This window comes from Castor canadensis, chromosome 14 (assembly GCF_047511655.1).
Source record: "Castor canadensis chromosome 14, mCasCan1.hap1v2, whole genome shotgun sequence".
In the NCBI taxonomy this organism is placed as follows: domain Eukaryota; kingdom Metazoa; phylum Chordata; class Mammalia; order Rodentia; family Castoridae; genus Castor; species Castor canadensis.
In genome coordinates this window covers 1872921-1893564 of record NC_133399.1, presented here as the reverse complement: position 1 = coordinate 1893564, position 20644 = coordinate 1872921, and the positions used below count along the sequence as shown (strand labels likewise).

Here is a 20644-nt window from a genome sequence, read left to right as displayed (position 1 = left end):
CTGCTGCAGACATTGTAGTACACTTATGTTCATAAATCCTTATGGTAACAAACACCACAACTTCTCTTAATGAATCATTAATATGATAACACTGGTAATCTTTGTTTGTTTTACAGCTGTGAAGTGTTAGAGAGACTGGATGAACATAAACAATGTATTCAACGTGGAGAATCCTTTCAACACACTCCAGAGAACATTGTAATTAAGGAAACTCTGCTTAGAACAACACCATGTAAAAGCAATATATATGATGCTTATGGGAAAAACTTCACTGATGGCAAGGCTCTTCTAATCCATGAAAGGATACACAATGTAGTGAAGTCTCATGGATGGAAACAAGGTGGAAAAGCCTTTACTCCATCTGGTACCTTTCACATTCATGAAACTTCTCACATTAGTGATAAACCCTATGAATGTAAACAATGGGGGAAAGCCAACACTCATTCCAGTAACCTTCATATTCATGAAAGAACTCACACTGGGGAAAAACCCTATGGATGTAAGCAATGTGGGAAAGTGTTTACTCATGCATGTTACCTTCGTTATCACGAAAGAACTCACAGTGGAGAAAAACCCTATGGATGTAAGCAATGTGGGAAATTCTTCACTCATGCGTGTTACCTTCGATATCATGAAAGAACTCACAGTGGAGAAAAACCCTATGGATGTAAGCAATGTGGGAAAGTTTTTATTCGAGCCAGTTACCTTCGAATTCATGAAAGAACTCACACTGGAGAGAAACCCTATGGATGTAACAAATGTGGGAAAGTCTTCACTCATGCGTGCTACCTGCTATATCATGAAAGAACTCACAGTGGAGAAAAACCCTATGGATGTAAGCAATGTGGCAAAGTTTTCGCTCAAGCCAGTTACCTTCAAACTCATGAAAGAACTCACACTGGAGAGAAACCCTATGGATGTAACAAATGTGGGAAATTCTTCACTCATGCGTGTTACCTTCGATATCATGAAAGAACTCACAGTGGAGAAAAACCCTATGGATGTAAGCAATGTGGGAAAGCCTTTAATCAAGCCATTCACCTTCAAATACATGAAAGAACTCACAGTGGAGAAAAACCGTATGAATGTAAGCAATGTGGGAAAGTTTTCACTCAAGCTACTTACCTTCGAATTCATGAAAGAACTCACACTGGACAGAAACCCTATGGATGTAAGAAATGTGGGAAATTCTTCACTCATGCATGTTACCTTCGATATCATGAAAGAACTCACAGTGGAGAAAAACCCTATGGATGTAAGCAATGTGGGAAAGCCTTTAATCAAGCCATTCACCTTCAAATACATGAAAGAACGCACAGTGGAGAAAAACCCTATGAATGTAAGCAATGTGGGAAAGCCTTCACTAAAGCCAGTAACCTTCATATTCATGAAAGAACTCACAGTGGAAAAAAAGCTTATGAATGTAAGCAATGTGGGAAAGCCTACACTCATTCCAGTAACCTTCAAATACATGAAAGAACTCACACTGGAGAGAAACCTTATGGATGTAAGCAGTGTGGGAAAGTCTTTAATCGAGCCAGTCACCTTCAGAGACATGAAAGAACTCATACTGGAGAGAAACCCTATGAATGTAAGCAATGTGGAAAAGCCTATGCGGATTCCAATAACCTTCGTATTCATGAAAGAACTCACACTGGAGAAAAACCCTATGCATGTAACCAATGTGGAAAAGCCTATGCAGATTCCAGTACCCTTCGTATTCATGAAAGAACTCACACTGGAGAAAAACCCTATGTATGTAAGCAGTGTGGGAAAGCATTCACTCAACGTGCTCACCTTCAAGCACATAGAAGAACTCACACGAAAGTGAAACCTTATGGATATATGCAATGTGAGAAAGCCTTCAGTCATTCCAGTTACCTTTGATGCCCTGAAAGAACTCACACTGAAGACAAACCTTATGGGTGTAACCAATGTGGCAAAAGTGTTCACATGCTCTACTACCCTTAAAAGACGTAAAGGTACTTACTCTAGAGAGAAAAGCTATGGATATGAGCAATTTCCAGTGACATTAGCAAATGTGAACTCACTCTGCACAGAAACTGTATGAATTTAAGGAATGAGAGACAACCTACCTTCTATCCATTATCCTTCATACCCATCAAAAATGCAAAAAAGAAACCCAGTGGATTTAAGCAATGTGGAAAGCTTTCCTTAGTTCTAGTACACTTCATGCACCTGAAAGAACTCATGGAGTAAAAAAAACATGAGTGTCATGTCAAGTAGGATAAAACATTCATATATCCTAGTCTTCTTCATCAGTCTGAATGAACTCAAACACTATCAATGTAAATAAGGTAGGAATGCCTTCACCTTTTGCAGTAGTTTTCTTTGACATGATGCTGACATGATGCAATTCACATTGTAGCATAATGCTATACATGTGTGTAATGGTGGCTAAGCCTTCGCACATTCCAGTGCTCCTTCAAAACAGAAAATTAAAATGGAGAATAATTGTATTAGGAAAGCAATGTGGAAAGTGGTCACTAATTTCCATGACCTCAAGCATGAAAGTCCTCACACTGGAGAGAAAATCTATAGGTGTAAGCACAATGAAGCTGTCTGTTTTCATTCCATTCACCATCAAGCAAATTATTAACTTTACAGAAGCAATATGTATGGGAATATCTTCTCTCATTCTCATTACCAAAAAATACATGTGAAATATCACACTGGAGTGGAATTCTGTGTATTGAAATAATAATGGAAAGCTTTCACATATCCTGCTAACTTAGCAACTTGAAGGAACTCCATTCTCGCACTTATGACACTGTCCAGTTTATATAACTTTTGTTAGCAAAAGCATGCCATATCACCTGCTTCCTTCCAGAGATATGATCAAAGATGGTATGAAGAGAAAACTTGACTCATGGCTTATTGCTTGCAGGGAAGGACCTCTACCTCCAAGCATCCAGTCCTTTTTCTCCTATTTATTTCAGAGCAAGGGTCTGTGAACTATTTGCACAGGCTGACCTCCAGCCATGATCCTCCTGTCTCACCCTCTCAAGTACTAGGATTCTAGGCCCAATCCACTGACAATTGGCTTATACATTCTTAGAGATCTGTGGGATATATATGTCTAAATTTTTTCTCTAGAAGCATTTTTTATGCTTCTTATTCTAGTGCCTGACAGCCACATCAATAGACTTGCTTAAGTGCTGGAAGGGGTGGCTTAAGTTAAGTATTTCTTTTATGTGGGACTGGAATTTGGACCCATGCTTGTTACCCAGATTTTCTACCACTTCAGTCACTTTGCCAGCTCTTTGTGTGTCTTTTTCATTGTGACTTTCAACATATATAAAATGCTGTACATTTTATATTGAGACAGGGACTTCTTTAACTGGATATGTATAATAGGCTGACTTTGAGCTTAGGATATTCCAACCTCTGTTTTCCAAATGCTGAGATGAAAAACATGTGAAATGATACTTGTGAAAGTGTTCAGATTTTATCTCTCCTGTTTCCCATTTCAAATGTCATATTGTCCAAGATATAGATGAGAATAGAAAGCATGTTTTCAAGTAGAACCTGGATTTGTCCTTGTCTCATTTTAAAGTGTTTGTTGTTTTGGCCACCAATGTATGATAACTCTTCTGTCAAGAATCAATTTTCTCTTTACATTGAAATCCAGTGAAGACTTAATTTGTTTCCCACAGAGATCTATTTGGTAATTTCTTTATTATAATATAGCACATTTTAAAATATAGCTTCAAGATTGCTTATTAATAATAGACTATAGGTCATTTTGTATTCTCTTCTTTCTCTCATCCTTTAATTTCATTGTTTTTTCAAGATTGCTTATTAATATTAGACTATAGGTCACTTTGTATTCTCTTCTTTCTCTTGCCCTTTCTTCTTTTCATTTCATTGTTTTTTTCAAGATTATTGCTGTGTAGACCCCTGCAAACTTTAATCCATAACCTTTGTGTTTAATCCATAACCTTTGGGCCTCTTTCTTGTACTAAAGGAACTACAAATTTGGGCCTTATTGTGAGGCAAAAGGATCAGTTTTTGTCTTTTGGGGTTTTTGAGGGTGTTTTTTGTTTTTTTGTTTTTGTTTTTTTGCCAGCCCTGGGATTTGAACTGAGGCCTTTTGGCTAGCTGCACAGATAGTGTACCATATGAGCCATCCCAGCACCCTTTTTGTGTACATTAAGTATTTTTAAGATAGGGTCCCTCAAAGTATTTGCCCAAGCCAGCTTCAAACATAATCCTCCTGATTGCTCCTCTTCACCAGCTAGGATTAAGTTGTGAGCTGTTGGTGCCAGGTCTGGGGATTGCCTTCTTTTTCTACTGAATTCAAATGCCCTAAGGTATTTATTCTACCTAGTATACTTTGTAAAGTAGATTTTGCTCCATAGTTTACACTATGTTGCTGGAATTAGAGAATTGCAAATATTCATGAGAACTGGGACAACTCAGAGTAAACACAGTCAGTTATGCACACAAACTACTACTTCCCCTTGATAGGCATACACCAGAAATAGGACAACAAAGTAGCCATATTGTTTTCTTTAATAAAAGTGCTTAATTAAAATATCAAAAACTGCTAAGAGGAATATGGAAGAATGACTTCAGCAAACAGCACATGTGGTCACACATGTACACGAGAAAAAGGACATATAAGGAGAATGTCTATCCCTAGTCTGCAAGCAGCTGTGGGCTCCAGCTCTCTTGCTGGATTGGGATTCTTCTCCCAATAAAGCATGTGCTAGTGTCTCTGTCTCCTCATCAATCTCTGCATGCATTTCAGTCCAACATGCCTTTTTTCCCAGTTAATCATACGTACTCAGGAAGCAGAGATCAGGATGATTGCAGTTTCGAGCCAGCCAGGACAATTAGTTCCTGGGGCCAGAAGTTCAAATCCCAGTATGCAAAAAAAAAAAAAAAAATTTTCCTCAGGTCATCAAAATGTCCTAGATGCTGGGTTGGAGGACAGTTTGGCTTGGATGGTGAGGCTGAGGGTCCCAGGGTTTCAGGTCAGCAAGACCCTGCTGTATCACAGGTATTTGTTAGTATTAGCTCTTCATTGGAGACTTCCTGCTTCTTAGCCAAGACAGTCTCACCACAGCACCCGTGATTCCATCCTCTTTGCTATCCAATGAAATACAAAGTGAGACTACTCTCATTTTTGGTCTGTAACTGAGTTACTGTCTTTTTACATAGGTTCTCCAATAAATTTTTAGTGTGGGCTTAAAAGGTTTTGGCACATTTGCTTTGGTAATGCTTTGCCCCTTCTCTTACACTGAGTGTGTAAACATTTTAAAAGGCATACAGAAGTCAGGGAGACCTGAACAAATGAAGGCTAACTTGTGCTATTCTTTGAAATTATTAACTTCTTAAATACAGTTTGATATCATAAATGAGTTGCATGTAAATTTGGTGACATAGGAATGAATTATGTTTCCTTTCATTCACTTTAAAAGAAGGAATATATTTTCAATTTAAGTTTACTTAACTCACATACGACTCCTTCCTTCCCTTCTGACTAGATTAACAGAGAGAAACAACTGCACACTGAGGCATGACATCTGACATTGACCTAGATTTTGTTCTCTGAATATCATTTTCACACTTAACATATCCTGATAACCAATAGAGCAATAAAAAATTAAAAGGACACTTAAAAGCATATTCTTTTATAAATGAATTGTTGTTTGTTGGGTTTAAACTGCCCAAAAAACATTTTAGAGACCAGTTTAGATCACTCATGAAGGTAGCAAATATCTTAAGGCAGCAAGAAAAATAGACTGCCCTGGGTGCTATACTGAGCTTAAGAGGAAGATATGGTGAAAATTTGTTTCCAGGACAGAGGTGTCATCAGGTTGACTCTCAGGGTGTTCATAGTCTTTGAGCGGCTGCTCTTCAGTTTTTTTAAGGGAAGGGGCAGTGAGGGTAATACATAATCATCATTGTGACCAAAATTGAGTCACATACTTCTGCAGATTTCTGCCTAGAAGGGTGTAGAGGGAGACATCCTCAAACAGAAGAAAAAAGGTAAGAAACTTAATATCAACACTTCCAGCCTTCACAATGCACAAGCCACAGTGCATTGTCCATGATGAATGGACATACATTGTGTCTGAAGTCAAAGCAAAAGAGGCACTCCAGAAATGCACTAACTTCCTTCACCAGAAATCCATAAGAACATAGGCCAGAAAACTAAAGTGTCGGTGAAGAAAGGCTGAAGGCAGAGAGTAGTCAGTTTTGAAAGCCAGAATCTCCATGGGGCTGACTTTAGCAGAATCTACAAATTTGTTAGTTTTACCTACAAAAGCTCTACCAGGATGTCCTGATGACATTCCAACTTTTATACTGGTTGTTTGCTGGGGTGGATTATCCATTTTGAAATTTTAAGTTTTTGCACAAGTATTGTCTTGGAGAATAATTACGTCCCCAAGTCATCACTGTTGAAATTTCTGCAACCAAAACTTCAAGGGAAAGTGGCAAATGTACTCTAATATCACTACCTCACACTAGATACAGAGAACCACATGTTGTGATATGTCTCACCTAGTGACAGGAGGTAGCCTAGGATAATCATAGTGGGGACTGAGGAAGCAAAGATCAAAGGCTAGCCAGAAAAGGGCATCACAGCACAACCATCTTTTAGACAATAGAGAAGGGAGTCACCTTGAAATAACACCCAAGTGTGGGCATGGCAACACACATCTTAAAGAAACAGACACACAAAGATAGGAGAGAGTTGTCTCTAAAGGATGTTCTTAGTGCCAAATCTTTGTGACCAAATCCACCTGTCAAGAAGACCCATGCAAACATCCTATCATAAAGTCTCATGGAATTTGAACCCATGAGTTTAAACTGCCCAACAAACATTTTTACACTGTAGAAATGTTATAGTGAATGCTACTGGTCTCAGCAAACATTTTCACACTGTGGAAAGACTGACTTTATTTGGCAGGAATGTATTATAATTCAGGCCTTCCACTGGCTTGGCAGACACTCTTCCTCTTGAGTCCCATCCTTAGCCCAGATGTCTTCTATTCTCTTCAGTCTGGCACATAGCCTCAATACGCAGGAGAGCCTCATGTTGGCTTTGTGAAAGATGGAATTACTCTTGGTGGGATTGAGAGGACTGGATTCCCTGCTGCAATCATTGTTGATCCAACACTCTCCTTCCTAGACATACTGAGGCAAGGTTTGTGCCCACAAATCTATGTATCCTTGCCGCCATAGATTTTCTGGCTGACTTATGCTTCATATCACATGCACTTACCTCATATGCTTGAGATGTCACATACCCATGGTAGATCTGGGTGTCTAAGCAGTGGTTGCACTTCTGTGGACCCCATTGACATCAAAACAACTTTCCTACAGCAATCCCAACCCAGCATATCCCCTGAACTTTGCCCTAGTGGGGTCTGTCTGATGGCTCAAACTCTGTGGTAGGTTTCTACCTGGGCCAAGGAATTCCATGTGATACTTTTTGCAGTGGATGTGGGAGAATGCCACAATTCCCAGTTCTTCTACTTTGTGGACCTAGAGAACTAATAGGATGTGCACTTTAGTTTAGTTGATAACTTACCCTTAACATACTATGGGTGTGCTGTCTCCCCACCCCCAATTAAATTCTTGTGACCACATGTTACTGAAACTTTGGTCTGTAATGCGATACTCAGTTCTGTACTCATGTTCACAATGTACTCATATTCATTCCTCCAGTCCCTGATGAGTAGAAATTCTGTTCCTTGTATTTTCAACCAAAAATTTTTTGGGTATTAGTATTTGAATTTAGGGCCTCAGTCTTGATAGGCAGACACTTTGCAACTTGATCTACTCTGTCAGACATAAGCCCAAATTTTAAGTCACGTCACGGTATTATTCCCAAACATAAAGGTTGATTCTTTCCAAGGAAAGAATGAATGTTTTCCATATGTTTAAATTCTGTTTACTTTTCATTACACATATATTTCCCTATTTGTATTTACTACTTAAGCTGTTAGGAGAAGCCAGGTATCCCTCAAATTTTCTCATTTTGATATACTTTTCTGCCAAATATAGCACACTACAGTGCAGTTTTATTTCATCATGTCATAAGACACAAATAATTTCACTCAAATTACTTGCCATCCTTCTTCAAACTGTTATAAGGTAAAACAAGGCATGACCACCCAAGAAAGACTTTAAGGGAGAGTCTTTATTAGCCAGCTGGAGAGCAGCCCTTCTCTAAACTTTTGCAGGGTTTATAAATGCAAAAACTATATCCTGTCTGGCAATCTTTGCGAAGCAAGCTAGCCTAGGTACAGAAGTGAGACAATGGCTGTTAGCTACGGTACAGGAGTGAGACATTAGCTGCTATCTATAAACATAAGTGAACACAATCATTTGGCCATATCCTAGTTTGGTTTCTTCTGTTCTAATTTTATGGGAACCAGACCCCCTCATGAACCTCCTTCAGCTTGAAAGCTAAAATGGCACCTGATTAATGGCTTCCCTCTGGCTAAGTGAATGGCACCTGATTAATGGCTCCCCTCTGGCTAAGTTATTAGCCATTTCATTCCCCTCTGCTTTTAGTTACAGAGTAAAATGTTATACTCTTCTGACTGGATAGAATCATATTTAGTTCTCAAGGCCATCAGTTTTATGGAAGAAATGTGTTGGTGGAAAAATTTAATTAAGGCATTAAGAATACTGGGCCCCACTATTAGTCCCAAGATAAGTCCCAAGATTAGAGGCCCTGAGATTGCCATTATTAGAGTATTAGCCAGGGGAACCAAGAGAATAAATTTTGATACGTTTCCTGATGATTTACGAGGTTCTTCCCTGTCCTATAAACTTTCTTACCAATGTCATGTTATCCTTAATCACCCCTGAATGGTTTGTATAAAAACAACAGGTTTCTCCCAGAGCCCCACATAGTCTTCCTTGTTTTAAAAAATAGAAGGTCTAGACTCCTTCAGTTTTGTAACACCATTTCAGCTAGGGAATCTAATGAACTCTCTAAATTGGTGATAGGTTGTTCTAACTCATGAAGATCTTGAGCTATCTGTTTACTTAGGGTTTTGAAGTTTACATCTCCAGTTATCAATGCAGAAGCTCCTATGGCAGCCAATCCAGCTATGCCTAGTCCTGTCAGGACAGGTACCAGGGTAGGGGCTGCTCGCCTAGCACTGTGATTAGGAAAAGGAGGGGGAATTTGTAAGTGTTGTCTGCCTGCTTCCCCTTCGTATAGGTAAACCTGGGGAATGATATGGGTTAACACACAGAGTTCCTCATAATTTTGTCCTGTAAAGGTGTGGGAATTAATGCAAGGAGTTACTCCCATAGTGCAGACAAACCAAATGCCAGGAGGGGGCACAAGGAAGGCGAGGGCATCGCCCAGATCTGAGAGGATGATTTCTTGGGCACACAAATTTTGATAAGGGGATAGTTTAAGATTATAGCCAGGAGTCCTATTACAGAGACCTCATCCTGGGAGATCCCCAAGGGTGAGTTTGGGGTTAAAGCCTTATGGACAGACAGATTTACTTTTGGTGATTTCAGTTTGTGTCCGATTCTGAATATCTTGTTCTTCGGAGCCTAAGATGGCATCTACCCCAATACCTACATAGTAGGGCGGCTCAGGATTTAAGCGGAGCCAACAATCTTGTGTTAGATTAGGGTTAGTGGCATTGAAAGCTCTAAAAACTGCATCTGTAGTCCTGAAGAGGCCTCTGTGAGTAAGTCTCGACGTGGGAGGAATTTGGGCAGGGGGGCCTCCAGGGGCAAGTGAACCAGGAAGAGTCTGGGTAGGGGTTGTAGGCATTTGGGCCGATAGGGACCTCTTTTCCTTTTTTCAGATGGTCAACTCTGTCCCCGGATCTCTACCAGTCACGTATAATCGAAAGCTCCCTGTTCTTCCAGTTTCCCACATGGACTTTGACCAGGGTTGCCAGGACTTCAAGGTTATCTTTAAAGGGTTGCAATTTCCCCTTCCACATGTCTTGCTGGGAGTGCTTCTTCGGGAATCTGTGAAGGAGATAAAGAGGTCATTATGTGTTCAGGTGGCTTCAGTTACACAGCTCCAACTGGCACAGTGGTATTGGCCTGAGCCCTGGCAGCCAGGGGTATTGGCTGGACAAACATAATATTGTTTAGTCCGTAGCCCTTCTTCTAAATTGTAGTGATCACATCCATATCAATTTCCCATTTTTCCTGTATGAATTTCAGCTTTTCCCAAATAGATCACATATATCCTTGGAGAAGGTGGGCTGGCCTGAGGTTATGAGCCTTTGTATTGTCCTGTGACAGAATCTAGAAGTTCCCATATGACATTTCAGGGCTGGTGGGGGTGGGGTGTGCATGAGGGTTAGAGGCAATAAGCAAGTTTAAGGGCAGGCTCATTAAAAACAGATACAGGAATAACATCTTTGAGGAACAGAAAAGGACAATCAATTGGGGACATGTTTAAGTCTTATCTTGAGGGGGTCCTGATTAGCCTCAGGTCTGATGACTGTCCAACGCTGGTCAGAGTTCTCTGTGAAGGCTCTCTTAAGCCAAGTATGATGAATCCAAGGGCATTTTCCAGCTACCCTGATGGCCGTGGGTGTGGACAGGATCACAGTGTAGGGAGCTTGCCAGTGGGGCTCAAGGTTGTCAGGGTGGTGTCTTTTTACCCACACTAGGTCTCCCAGCTCATAAGGAGTCCCAAGGGGGCTGTCAGGTATTGCTGCTCCTTGGGCCTGCCGGACAGCTGAGTGAATTTGAGAGTCTGCTGAAGAGCCTGGAGAGACTGGAGACGATCATGATTAGAAATTTTAGTCAGGGTTTCCTCCCCCAATCTGGGGATTAAGGGAGGTGGTCACCCCTAGAGGATCTCAAATGGAGTGAAACCCTGTCTATAAGGGGTACATCTTACTCAATAGGGCTGCAGGAAGGATGTTCACCCAGCCACCGCCCATCTCCAAGGAGAGCTTAGTAACCAGCTCTTTTAGAGTACAGTTCATCCTTTCTACCTGTCCTGAACTCTGGGGACTATAAGCTCAGTATAATTTCCATTTGATCTGTAGTGCTTTGGCTATTAATTTAGATATTTTAGCTGTGAAAGCTGGGCCATTGTCAGACCCCATATTAAAGGGAGGCCAAATCACAGAACTATTTCTTGTAGGAGTTTCTTTACAGTAATCTGAGCTGTTTCAGTTTTCATGGAGAAAGCCTCAGTCCTTCTAGAGAGCGTATCAACCATTACCAGTAAATATTTGTACCCATATAAGTCTGGCCTGATTTCAGTGAAATCAATCTCCCATTGTTCTGCAGGGAAGGAACCTCGCATTCTTATTCCTGGCTCAACCAAGAGTGGTCCTTTTTTGGTTAACCTGTTGTTATACATTGCACTTTGTAATGAAATTTTGTGCCATGTATTCTAAGTTCTGGATAAAGAACCATTTTCTTAAAAGTTAAGTTAATTTTGTGGATCCCAAGTGAGTGGTGTCATGAAAGTCTTTTATGAGCATGTGTCCCAGAGACCAGGGGAGAAATATTCATCCATCTGGCAATGTTTTCCATCCAGAGGGGCTTGTTTTTAGCTGGAGGGTCCCTTCTAATTGTAGGTCCTGTTCTGTGTAATTTGGTCGTGAGGTCAGAGCTGAGGTGTGTGTCAGTAAGATTTCTAGAGGACCCACTGCTTTTGTGGTGACTGTTCTTGCAGCTTGATCAGCTGGCTGGTTTCCCCTTGCTTCAGGGTGGTCCTCTCTTTGATGACCACAGCAGTGAATAATGGCCACATTTTTAGGAAGCCAGAGGGCCTCTAAGAGGGCTAGAATTTCCTGGGCATTTTTAATATTTTTACCCTTAGAGGTAAGGAAGCCTCTCTCCCTGTATAGGGCTCCATATTGGGCCATCGCAAATGCATTTCGGCTGTCTGTGTGTACATTGATAATTTTATCTCTCCCGTACCTTAGACCTTGGATCAGGGTAATTAGTTCATCCTTTTGGGCTGAGGTTCCATGTCCAAGTGCCTGGGCCCAGATGGTCCAGTCCAGGGTGACTACTGCTGTCCCTGCATACCTTATTCCATTGGTCACAAAACTGGAGCCATTGTTGAACAGTACCTCATCTGGCTCATCCCAGGGAACATCAGTCAGGTCCGATCAAAGGCTCTGGGTGTTTTTGAGGGTTTCTAGGCAGTCATGAATTGGTTCCTCGGGGTCATTATCCAGAAGAAGGGTAGCGGGGTTAAAAGCTGCAGTCTTTAAAAACTTTACTCTGTTTTGATCTATCAACAGAGCTTAATATTGAATTACAGGAGCATTTGTCATCCATCTGTGTGGCAAGGCTTTTAAAAGGGCGTCCACTGCATGGGGGGCCACTAGGTGGAGCTCTTGTCCCAGAGTTAGCTTATTGGCCTCTTTTACCAGTATGGCCATGGTGGCGATGGCTCCCAGGCATATTGGCCATCCTGCTGTGACTAGGTCCAGTCTCTTTGAGAGGTATGCAATCAGTCTTTTCCATGGCCCTAAGGTCTGAGCAAGCATGCCCTTTGCTATGCCCCTTACTTCAGCTACATATAGGTAAAAGGGTTTTTGGATATCTGGCAAAGCAAGATATCCAGACACCAATGCCTGTTTTAGCTTTTCAAAACTTGTTGTTCTGTCTCTGTCCATTCTAGGGGGGGCATTTTCCCCTCTAGTGCTTGTGTATAAGGGCTTAGCTATCTCTGAGAAGCCAGGAATCCAAAGCCAGCAGTATCCAACAGCTCCCAAAAATTCCCGCACTTGTCTTTTAGTTCTTGGTGGCAGAATTTTGAGGATAGCTTCACTACGTCCCTTGCTGAGAGTCCATTTTTCCTGGGTCAAATCAAGTAGCCATGGGGTACAAAACTGGGCCTTTTTAGCTGAGACACGGTACTCTTTGTCTCCCAAACCTTTAAGTAGGTCCTCGGTGGCCTCCCTACAGTCAGTTTTGGTTTCAGCCGCCCGTAAGAGATCATCTACATATTGTAACAGGACTATTCCTGGGTGTTCTGCTCTGAATGCTAAAAGATCCTGGCTGAGGGCTTCATCAAACAAGGTAGGGGAGTTCTTGAACCCCTGTGGCAATCTTGTCCAGGTTAATTGGCCAGAAAGTCCCTCCTCTGGATCAGTCCACTCAAGGGCAAAAATGGGTTGACTCACCTCTGCCAGCGGGAGACTGAAGAAGGCATCCTTTAGGTCCAAGACTGTGTACACTTGGTGGCTAGGAGGCAAGAGGCTGAGGAGAGTATAAGGATTGGGGACCATGGAATGGATTGTTTCTACTCTCTTGTTTATTTCTCTTAGATCTTGGACAGGACAATAGTCATTAGTACCTGGCTTATGATATGTAGGAGAGGTGTGTTCCATGGTGAGTGACATGGAACCAAAATTCCCACTTCCTTTAGCATCTTAATGTGGACAGCAATGTCTCTTTTTGCCTCCACATTAATAGGGTGCTGTTTAACTGCAATGGGCATTGCCTATGAAGTAAGTTGGACCACTATTGGGGCATGGTGATTAGTTAGTCCCAGTGGGTTAGATTCTGCCCACACATGGGGCATCCTTTTTCTGAGTTCAGACAGATAGGGGGTCATTGAGGCTTTTGTTCTGTCATAGACAGAAGATATTCCTCACTTAAGGGACAGGTCAACAATTTGATAGGAGGTTGGCCTTGGGTGTCCAGATAAGTTCCCTCTTCCTGGAAGGAGATGGTGGCTTGTAACTTGTGTAGGAGGTCTCAGCCCAGCAAGGGGTAGGGACAGTCAGGAATCACCAGAAAAGAATGGGTTATAGTCCCTCCTCCTAGGTTAGTAATTTGGCCTTCTGACCAGTTGTAGTCTTGTTGAGTTCCTGTGGCCCCTTGAATAGACAATTTTCCTTTAGATAAGGGGCCCTCTGGTTTTTAAATAACTGAATAGGCTGCACCAGTATGACATAAGAATTTGACTGATTTGCCCCCCAGTTGAAGGGTAAGCATGGGCTCCGGAGGGGGTGATGGCAGGGAGCCCGGCCCCATCACTCCAGTTAGAGGACCTTTTGGTTCCCCCTTTTCTCTTAGGGCATTCATTTTTCCAGTGTCCCAGTTCTTTACTATAAGCACATTGGTCTTTTTCCAGTGGGGTTCTGGGTTTCTTGCAAGTTGCTGGTTGGCAGGAGGACCAGAAATTCTTCAGGACCTGGAGGTGGGAGTTTGCAGAGCTGCCACCATCACCTTTGAAAGCCTTTTGGCCTATCTTCTGGCATGTCTCTATTATTATAGACACATTGTGCTATTTCTATTAGTTCTGATAATAATTTTCCTTCAAGTCCCTCCTGCTTTTGTAATTTCTTTCTAATGTCTAGGGCTAACTGGGAAGTGAAAGCAATATTTATTGCCCTTCTAGTCTCTGCTGCCTCTGGGTTTATAGGCATGTATGTCCTATATGCCTCCAGGAAGGCTGCAGGGGACTCATCTTTGCCTTGTAGAACCTCACTTACCTTAGACAAATTGGTGGGTTTCCAGGCTGCAGCTTGGACTCCCATAAGAAGGAGCTGGCGATAGTTGGCAAGAGCCTCCTTACCTGCATGAGAGTTTAGATCCCAGTTAGGATGGACCAAGGGAAAAACAGTCCCCAGAATGTCCTGATTCCTGGTAGGAGTCCCATCCGGGCCCAGGACATCTTTTCTGGCTTCCCACTGAATGTGGTCTCACTTTTCAGCTGTGAAGAGAGGTCTGTAAGAGCTGTTGGCAATCATCCCAGGTAGGCTGGTGAGTGAAAAACACAGTCTCAAGAAGAGAGATTAGCCCCTGGGGCTTGTCAGAAAAAGACAGATTTTGTTATTTCCAGTTATAGAGATCAGTGGTTGAAAAGAGCACATAGATCATAAAAGGAGCCCCATCTCCGGGAGTCTGTCATAATGGGAGAACAGGAGCTGAGGGATCAGATGGGGGGCCCTCTGCCAAGGGTCTTGGCTCTGGGGGCTGGTATGAAGACCCATTCCTGGTGTGTGGCAGACTCAAAACTTGGCTTGGGTCCTGCAAGTTGGTGGGGGGGGTATGGAGGTGGTGAGGGAAAATCATCATCCAGTGAGGCATCCTGTAGGACAACCTTTTTATTTCTGAACGTGTAGATGATGATAGTTTGGGGGGCTTAGTGGATAGGAGGACCTTTGAGCAGGCTATGCTTTTCTTTATGCACTTCTGTAGCCAAGAAGGCTTTTCACATAAGACTTCAATCCAGGTCAGGATGTAAGGAATCTGGTCAGGGTCACCGGGCTGTCCCATGATGACCCGTTCCACCCGATAGGCTGTAGGCAAATCAAAGGTCCCCTTGGCAGGCCATCCCACATCGAATGAAGGTCAATCTAATTCACAGAGTTTCTCAGTGTAAAGGCATCACAAAATGCCCCCAGGTCTAAAGCTTTCTGTTGGAAAGAAGGAAAGCTAGTCAGCATACATTTCAAAGGACTGGAGTGCCATAACACTCAACTATTGCAAAATGATGTGCAAGGTCTATACTGTACAGAGAAACCTTGAGTTGGCCAACCCTGTCTAAGTAACCCCTAATAAACTCAATGACACATCAGCATGGACATGTTGACATCCTTCTTTAGGCTGTTGTCAGCATCCCAATTCAGAGACATGTTTCTTTTACAAATACAAAAACCCCCATAAGCAAAGGTTTGCATTCTACTGTTTTACCTTAACATGGACCTGAAAGTATTAAATAGAAAATTCCAGAAATAAACATTCACAATTGTCAAGTTATGACTGTTCCATTCTGAGTAATGTCACAAAATCTGGCATCCTATACCATCATTTTCCTCACTTCAGTTCATCACCTGAGTGTTGCATGATGTTATGTCGTGAATGATGAATAAGGGTGAGTACATATAATATGATATACAGAGAGAGAACCAAGTCACAAACACTTACAATCTGTTGGTATAATAGTTATTTTCACCATTAGGTGTTGAATCTAATCTCTCAAAGTGCGTAATTTCTAATATATTATAGATATGTATAGGGAAAAGCAGTATAAATAGGGGTAAGTGAGATCCAACACCTGTGGAGTAAAACAAGCAATATACAGGTTGTTGGAATTATTATCATTTTGCAATAGTTGAGTGTTATGGCATGTGACTTGTGATCTTGAGTTCAGACAGGACACACCATGAGCTGAGACTTTTCCTTGCTTTTGGCCACAATTTCCTGTGATATAGTCCTTTAAATTTATTGAAGACTTTTGTTTTGTTGTTGAGCATGTGCTCACTCCAGCTGAGCAACGATGCAAGCACAACATGGCTGACAGTGGCTCCTCCTTACATCCCTGACACAGTTGTACCTGCCCCTCACCTGGGATTTGTCCAGGTCGAAGGTTCACAATATTTCCTGATTGGCTAAAAGGCTTAGGGGATGGGTGAGGACATGCAGTTTGGTGGGCAATGGAGTTACACAGGAATCTGGAAGAAGAAGCAAGAACTCTTTAAACATGCAAGTGACCTGGGGAATTTTTAAGTAATCTAAGAGGGTAACATATACTTTGACAGAAAAGATCATTTTTCTTACAAGGTGATAATGCATGCTTTGAGTAATAAAAGTTCTATAAATTGTGCACTCTCATGAGTACCAGAATGGAGTCTCTTCATGCTGCTAAAGGGAAGTGGGATGAGTGAAGGCTTTCCCTCACTGCTTCTAAACATAAGAGTTTCTGTCCAGTGTGATATCTTTCATGAATTTGTCACTGATGGAATGAATAAATACATATCAACATGGATTATATATATAAGGTTGTGATTGTGAGTCATTTCTTTTGTGTGAAGGTGAATGAAATGGGTACAGGCACCTTCACTAAGCTAACACCTATAGGTTTTATCTGCAGTGTGGACTTCATGGTTTGATGGTAGTGGAATGAGTGAAGGCATTCCCACCTAGCTTTCCTACACTCTAATGTGTGTTTGTTCAGATTTCTTAAGGTCACTGACAGTTAAAAAGTCTTTCCCACATTACTTGTATCTATAGGAGTTCTCTCCTGTATCAGTCCTTTTATTTTTCAATGTCAGCAGGAATCTGTGGATGCTTTTCCACATTTCCCACATCCAGAATGTTTGTCTCCAGTGTGAGTTCTTTCTTGAGTGAAAATGAATAGAGCTCCTCCTCTGTGAATGTACCAAGAGAAAACATTAGTAAGTTTCTACCTGGTTACATCAGACCATCACAAATTTGAAACTAAATAAAACCAATGAAACACAGGTCAGACAAAATTACAGTTTTTCTTTAGCATAACAGACCATACTTAATCATGAAGTGTAGTGTATGTCCTTAAAAACAGATCCATTTAATGGGTGCCTGTGGAGAGCAGATCAAAGCCTATGACAACTTGGACATAAGCAAGGCGAGATGCGGCTCTCCTGCTTTTCCGAGATTGGGACAGCCCCAGAGGCAGAACAGCTATTTCTCCTAAATTGTTTGCATTCAGAGAAGCAGGAATCCAGGTTTCTCCTGTTGCGATGTCATTCCCTACATAAGGGCCACGGCCCCACCCTGTTTGCCACTGGGTTATAAGAGGACTCTTGAAGGAGAAAGAGGGGATTTTGGCTTTGGCTTTTGCTTTGGGCTTTTTGGTGTGGGAAGCTTTGGGAAGGGAAAAGATTGCTGAAGGGAAAAAGATTTCCAAAGGGGAATTCTTAGAGAGGTTGATGGAAAGTCTGCACTGAGATCTTTAGCACAGGCTTTAGAAGGAAAAGCTATGAAAGAACTTCATATGCAGGCCTTAGGAAAGCTAAGCTAAAGAAAAGCCAAAGAGAACATGGGACAGTGCACAGTGCGAGTCTAAGGACCAAGAGTTAAGTTATGCATATGCAGGTTGTATGCCTGGCTGTTTGCAAGTTTAAGCACCAAGGATTTGAGAGAGCTAAAGAGGGATGGGACAGTGCAAGCCTAGGGGAAAAAGACTTCAAGAGCAATTAAACTAAAGATAAGCTAAGAACAGTCTAAGAAAAGAGGTTTTAAGCAAGGTTTTAAAGAAGACTTTAGAAACAAGGTTTTAAAGAACTGCAAGGAGTAAAGACTTAAAGAATCAAGATAGAGAAAAGAAGCAATGAGGGTTGTGCATCTCCACCTGAGTGCTCAACACAACTGACCCCGCTTTTGTCTGTCCTGTGTCTTTCCTGAATCTCCAGTCACCCCCAGGTTAGTTAATAACAAAGAAGCAAAAGAGAAAGCTCTCTCCAACAATGGAGGGAGTGCAAGAAACAGCTCCCCCTCCAGATGCAACTGCCTCATACCTGTAATTCTAGCTAGTCAGGAGGCAAAGATCACTAGGATCATGGTTTAAAGCAATACTAAGCCCTATCTCAAATATCACCAGTGCACAACAGGCCTAGCAGAGTAGCTCAAATGGTAGAGTGCCTGCCCAGCAAATATAACGCTCTGAGTTCAAATGACAGTAAGTCCAAAATAAACCTAAACAGATTGGGTTGAATAAATGATAACATCTAACTGGATGTGTACAATTCTCTACTTCCAACAACACACTTAAATTGTGGAACAAAATCCACTTTACAAAGTATAGTAGATAAAATAAAAGTATAGTAGATAGAATAAATGCCTTAAAGCATTTCAAATCATCGGAATAAGAAAGTGATCCCCACACCTAGGCACAAATATCTTAATCCTAAAGAGGCAGCAATCAGGAGGATCACATTTCAAAGCTGGCTTGGGGAAATAGTTTGAGGGAACCTATCTTGAAAATCCCTAAGACAAAAAAGGACTGCTGAAGTGGCTCATGTGGTACATTCTTCCTAGATTGCAAAAGTCCTGAGTTCAGGCCTCAGGCCCAGGAAAAAAAACAGAAGGAAAGAAACTGATCCTTTTAGTCACATAATAATAAGGCCCACATTTGTAATTCCCCCAGAAGGATTATGGGTTAATGGTTGGAAGGGTCTATATAGCAAGAACTTCAAACTTCTCTGAAAAAGGAAAGAATGAAAAGAAAGGATGAAAGGGAGAGAGAATTAAGAGAATAAAAAGTAACCTAGATTCTAGTATTAATAAGCAATGTTGAAACTGTATTATTAAACATGCTATATTATAATAAAGAGATTAATGAATAGATCTCAATAGAAGGCAAATAATTATTCACTGGGTTTAATGTAAAGATGAAGTAAATTCTTGACAGAACAGCATCATACACAGATGGCCAAAAGCACAATCTTGTTAGCAAATATGACAAGGACAAATTGAGGCTGTAGTTGAAAACATGCATTCTATGCTCCCCTATGTGTTGGACAATATTCAAATTGCATTGGAAAACAAGAAAGAAAAAACTGAACACTCACAGGTATCATTTCACATGCCTTTAATCCCAGCATTTGGAAGACTGAGGTTGATACATCCTATGTTCAATGTCAGCCTGGGATACATATCGAGTGAAAGAGCTATGTTCAAAGTTGCAGTCTCAAGGAAACATAAAATGTAGAACATGTTGAAAGTCACAATGAAAAAAGACACACAAAGGGCTGACAGGGTAGGTAAATTGGTAGAATACGTGCATAGGAAGTACAAGGCCCCGAATTCAAATACCAGTCAAACAAACAAAGACACACTTAAGCGACTCCTCCCAGGCCTTTAGCAAGCCTATTAATGCAGGATCCCATGCAGTTGTCTTTATAGGCATCCAGCAGAATAAGAAGCATAAAGTTTATTTTCAGAGTAAAATTTAGAAATACCTACCCACAGATCTGTAAGAAACAAGCCAGGTGCCAGTGGCTCATGCCTGTAATCCTAGTACTTGGGAGGGTGAGATCAGGAGGATCAGGGTTAGAGGCCAGCTTTGGCAAATTGTTCACAGGCCCTGAATCCAAAATAACTAGTGCAAAACAGACTGGACTGGGTGTGTGACTCAGGAGGTAGAATATATTCTATAAGAGCACAAATCCATAAGTCAAGTTTTCTCTCCATACAATCTGTGGAGGAAACCAAGCTACATACATGTGACATGGCATGTTTGCACTAATAAAAGGTCAATGCACTGTGTCCTCTCATCTGCCTGAGAATGGAGTTCTGTCATATTACTAAAAGGAAGCAGGATAAGTGAAGGCTTTCCCTCATTACTTCAAGACATTAAGTTTCTGTCCAGTGGCATATCTTGCATGTATTTTCTGGTAATGGGAAAGAGAGACTTTCCCATATATCTTACATCTGTAATGTTTATCACAGATTGTATTATTTCATTTGTTTGAAGATGAATGGAATAGATACAGACAGCTTCACTAGGCTTCACCTATAGATTTTCTCTCTAAAAACTTTCCACATTGCTTTCCTAATACAGGCATTTTTCATTGTGAATTATGAATGTTTTTGAAGAGCACTGGAACGTATGAAGGCTTTGCCCATTGTATACTTGCATATGGTTGTGCACCAATGTGAACGCTGTAATGTCAAAGACTGTTCACTAGAAAGAGTGAAGGCAATTCCCACATAGCTTACATTGATAGGGTTTCTGAGTTCATTCATGTTTTTCAAGAAGACTGGGATATGTGAATGCTTTACCACATTTGTCACATTCCCAGTGTTTATTTACACCATGAGTTCTTTCAGGCGCTTGCAGGTTACTAGAAGTAATGGAGGCTTTCACATTGCTTGTATCAATTTGGTTTCTCTCCTGTGTGAATTCTTTGATGAGTATGAA

General features: G+C 41.4%; 1 protein-coding gene across 1 annotated transcript in view; it reads left to right on the top strand.

Annotated features, from left to right (window-relative positions):
• Nucleotides 1-16741, top strand: part of LOC109697186 (uncharacterized) — a 63331-nt gene extending 46590 nt beyond the window's left edge. The window contains exon 4 of the mRNA XM_074053663.1: nt 117-16741. Within this exon, the coding sequence (XP_073909764.1) occupies nt 117-1887 (1771 nt within the window). The 3' untranslated portion in view covers nt 1888-16741. The remainder of the gene's footprint in view (nt 1-116) is intronic.
• The last annotated feature ends 3903 nt before the right edge of the window (nt 16742-20644 follow it).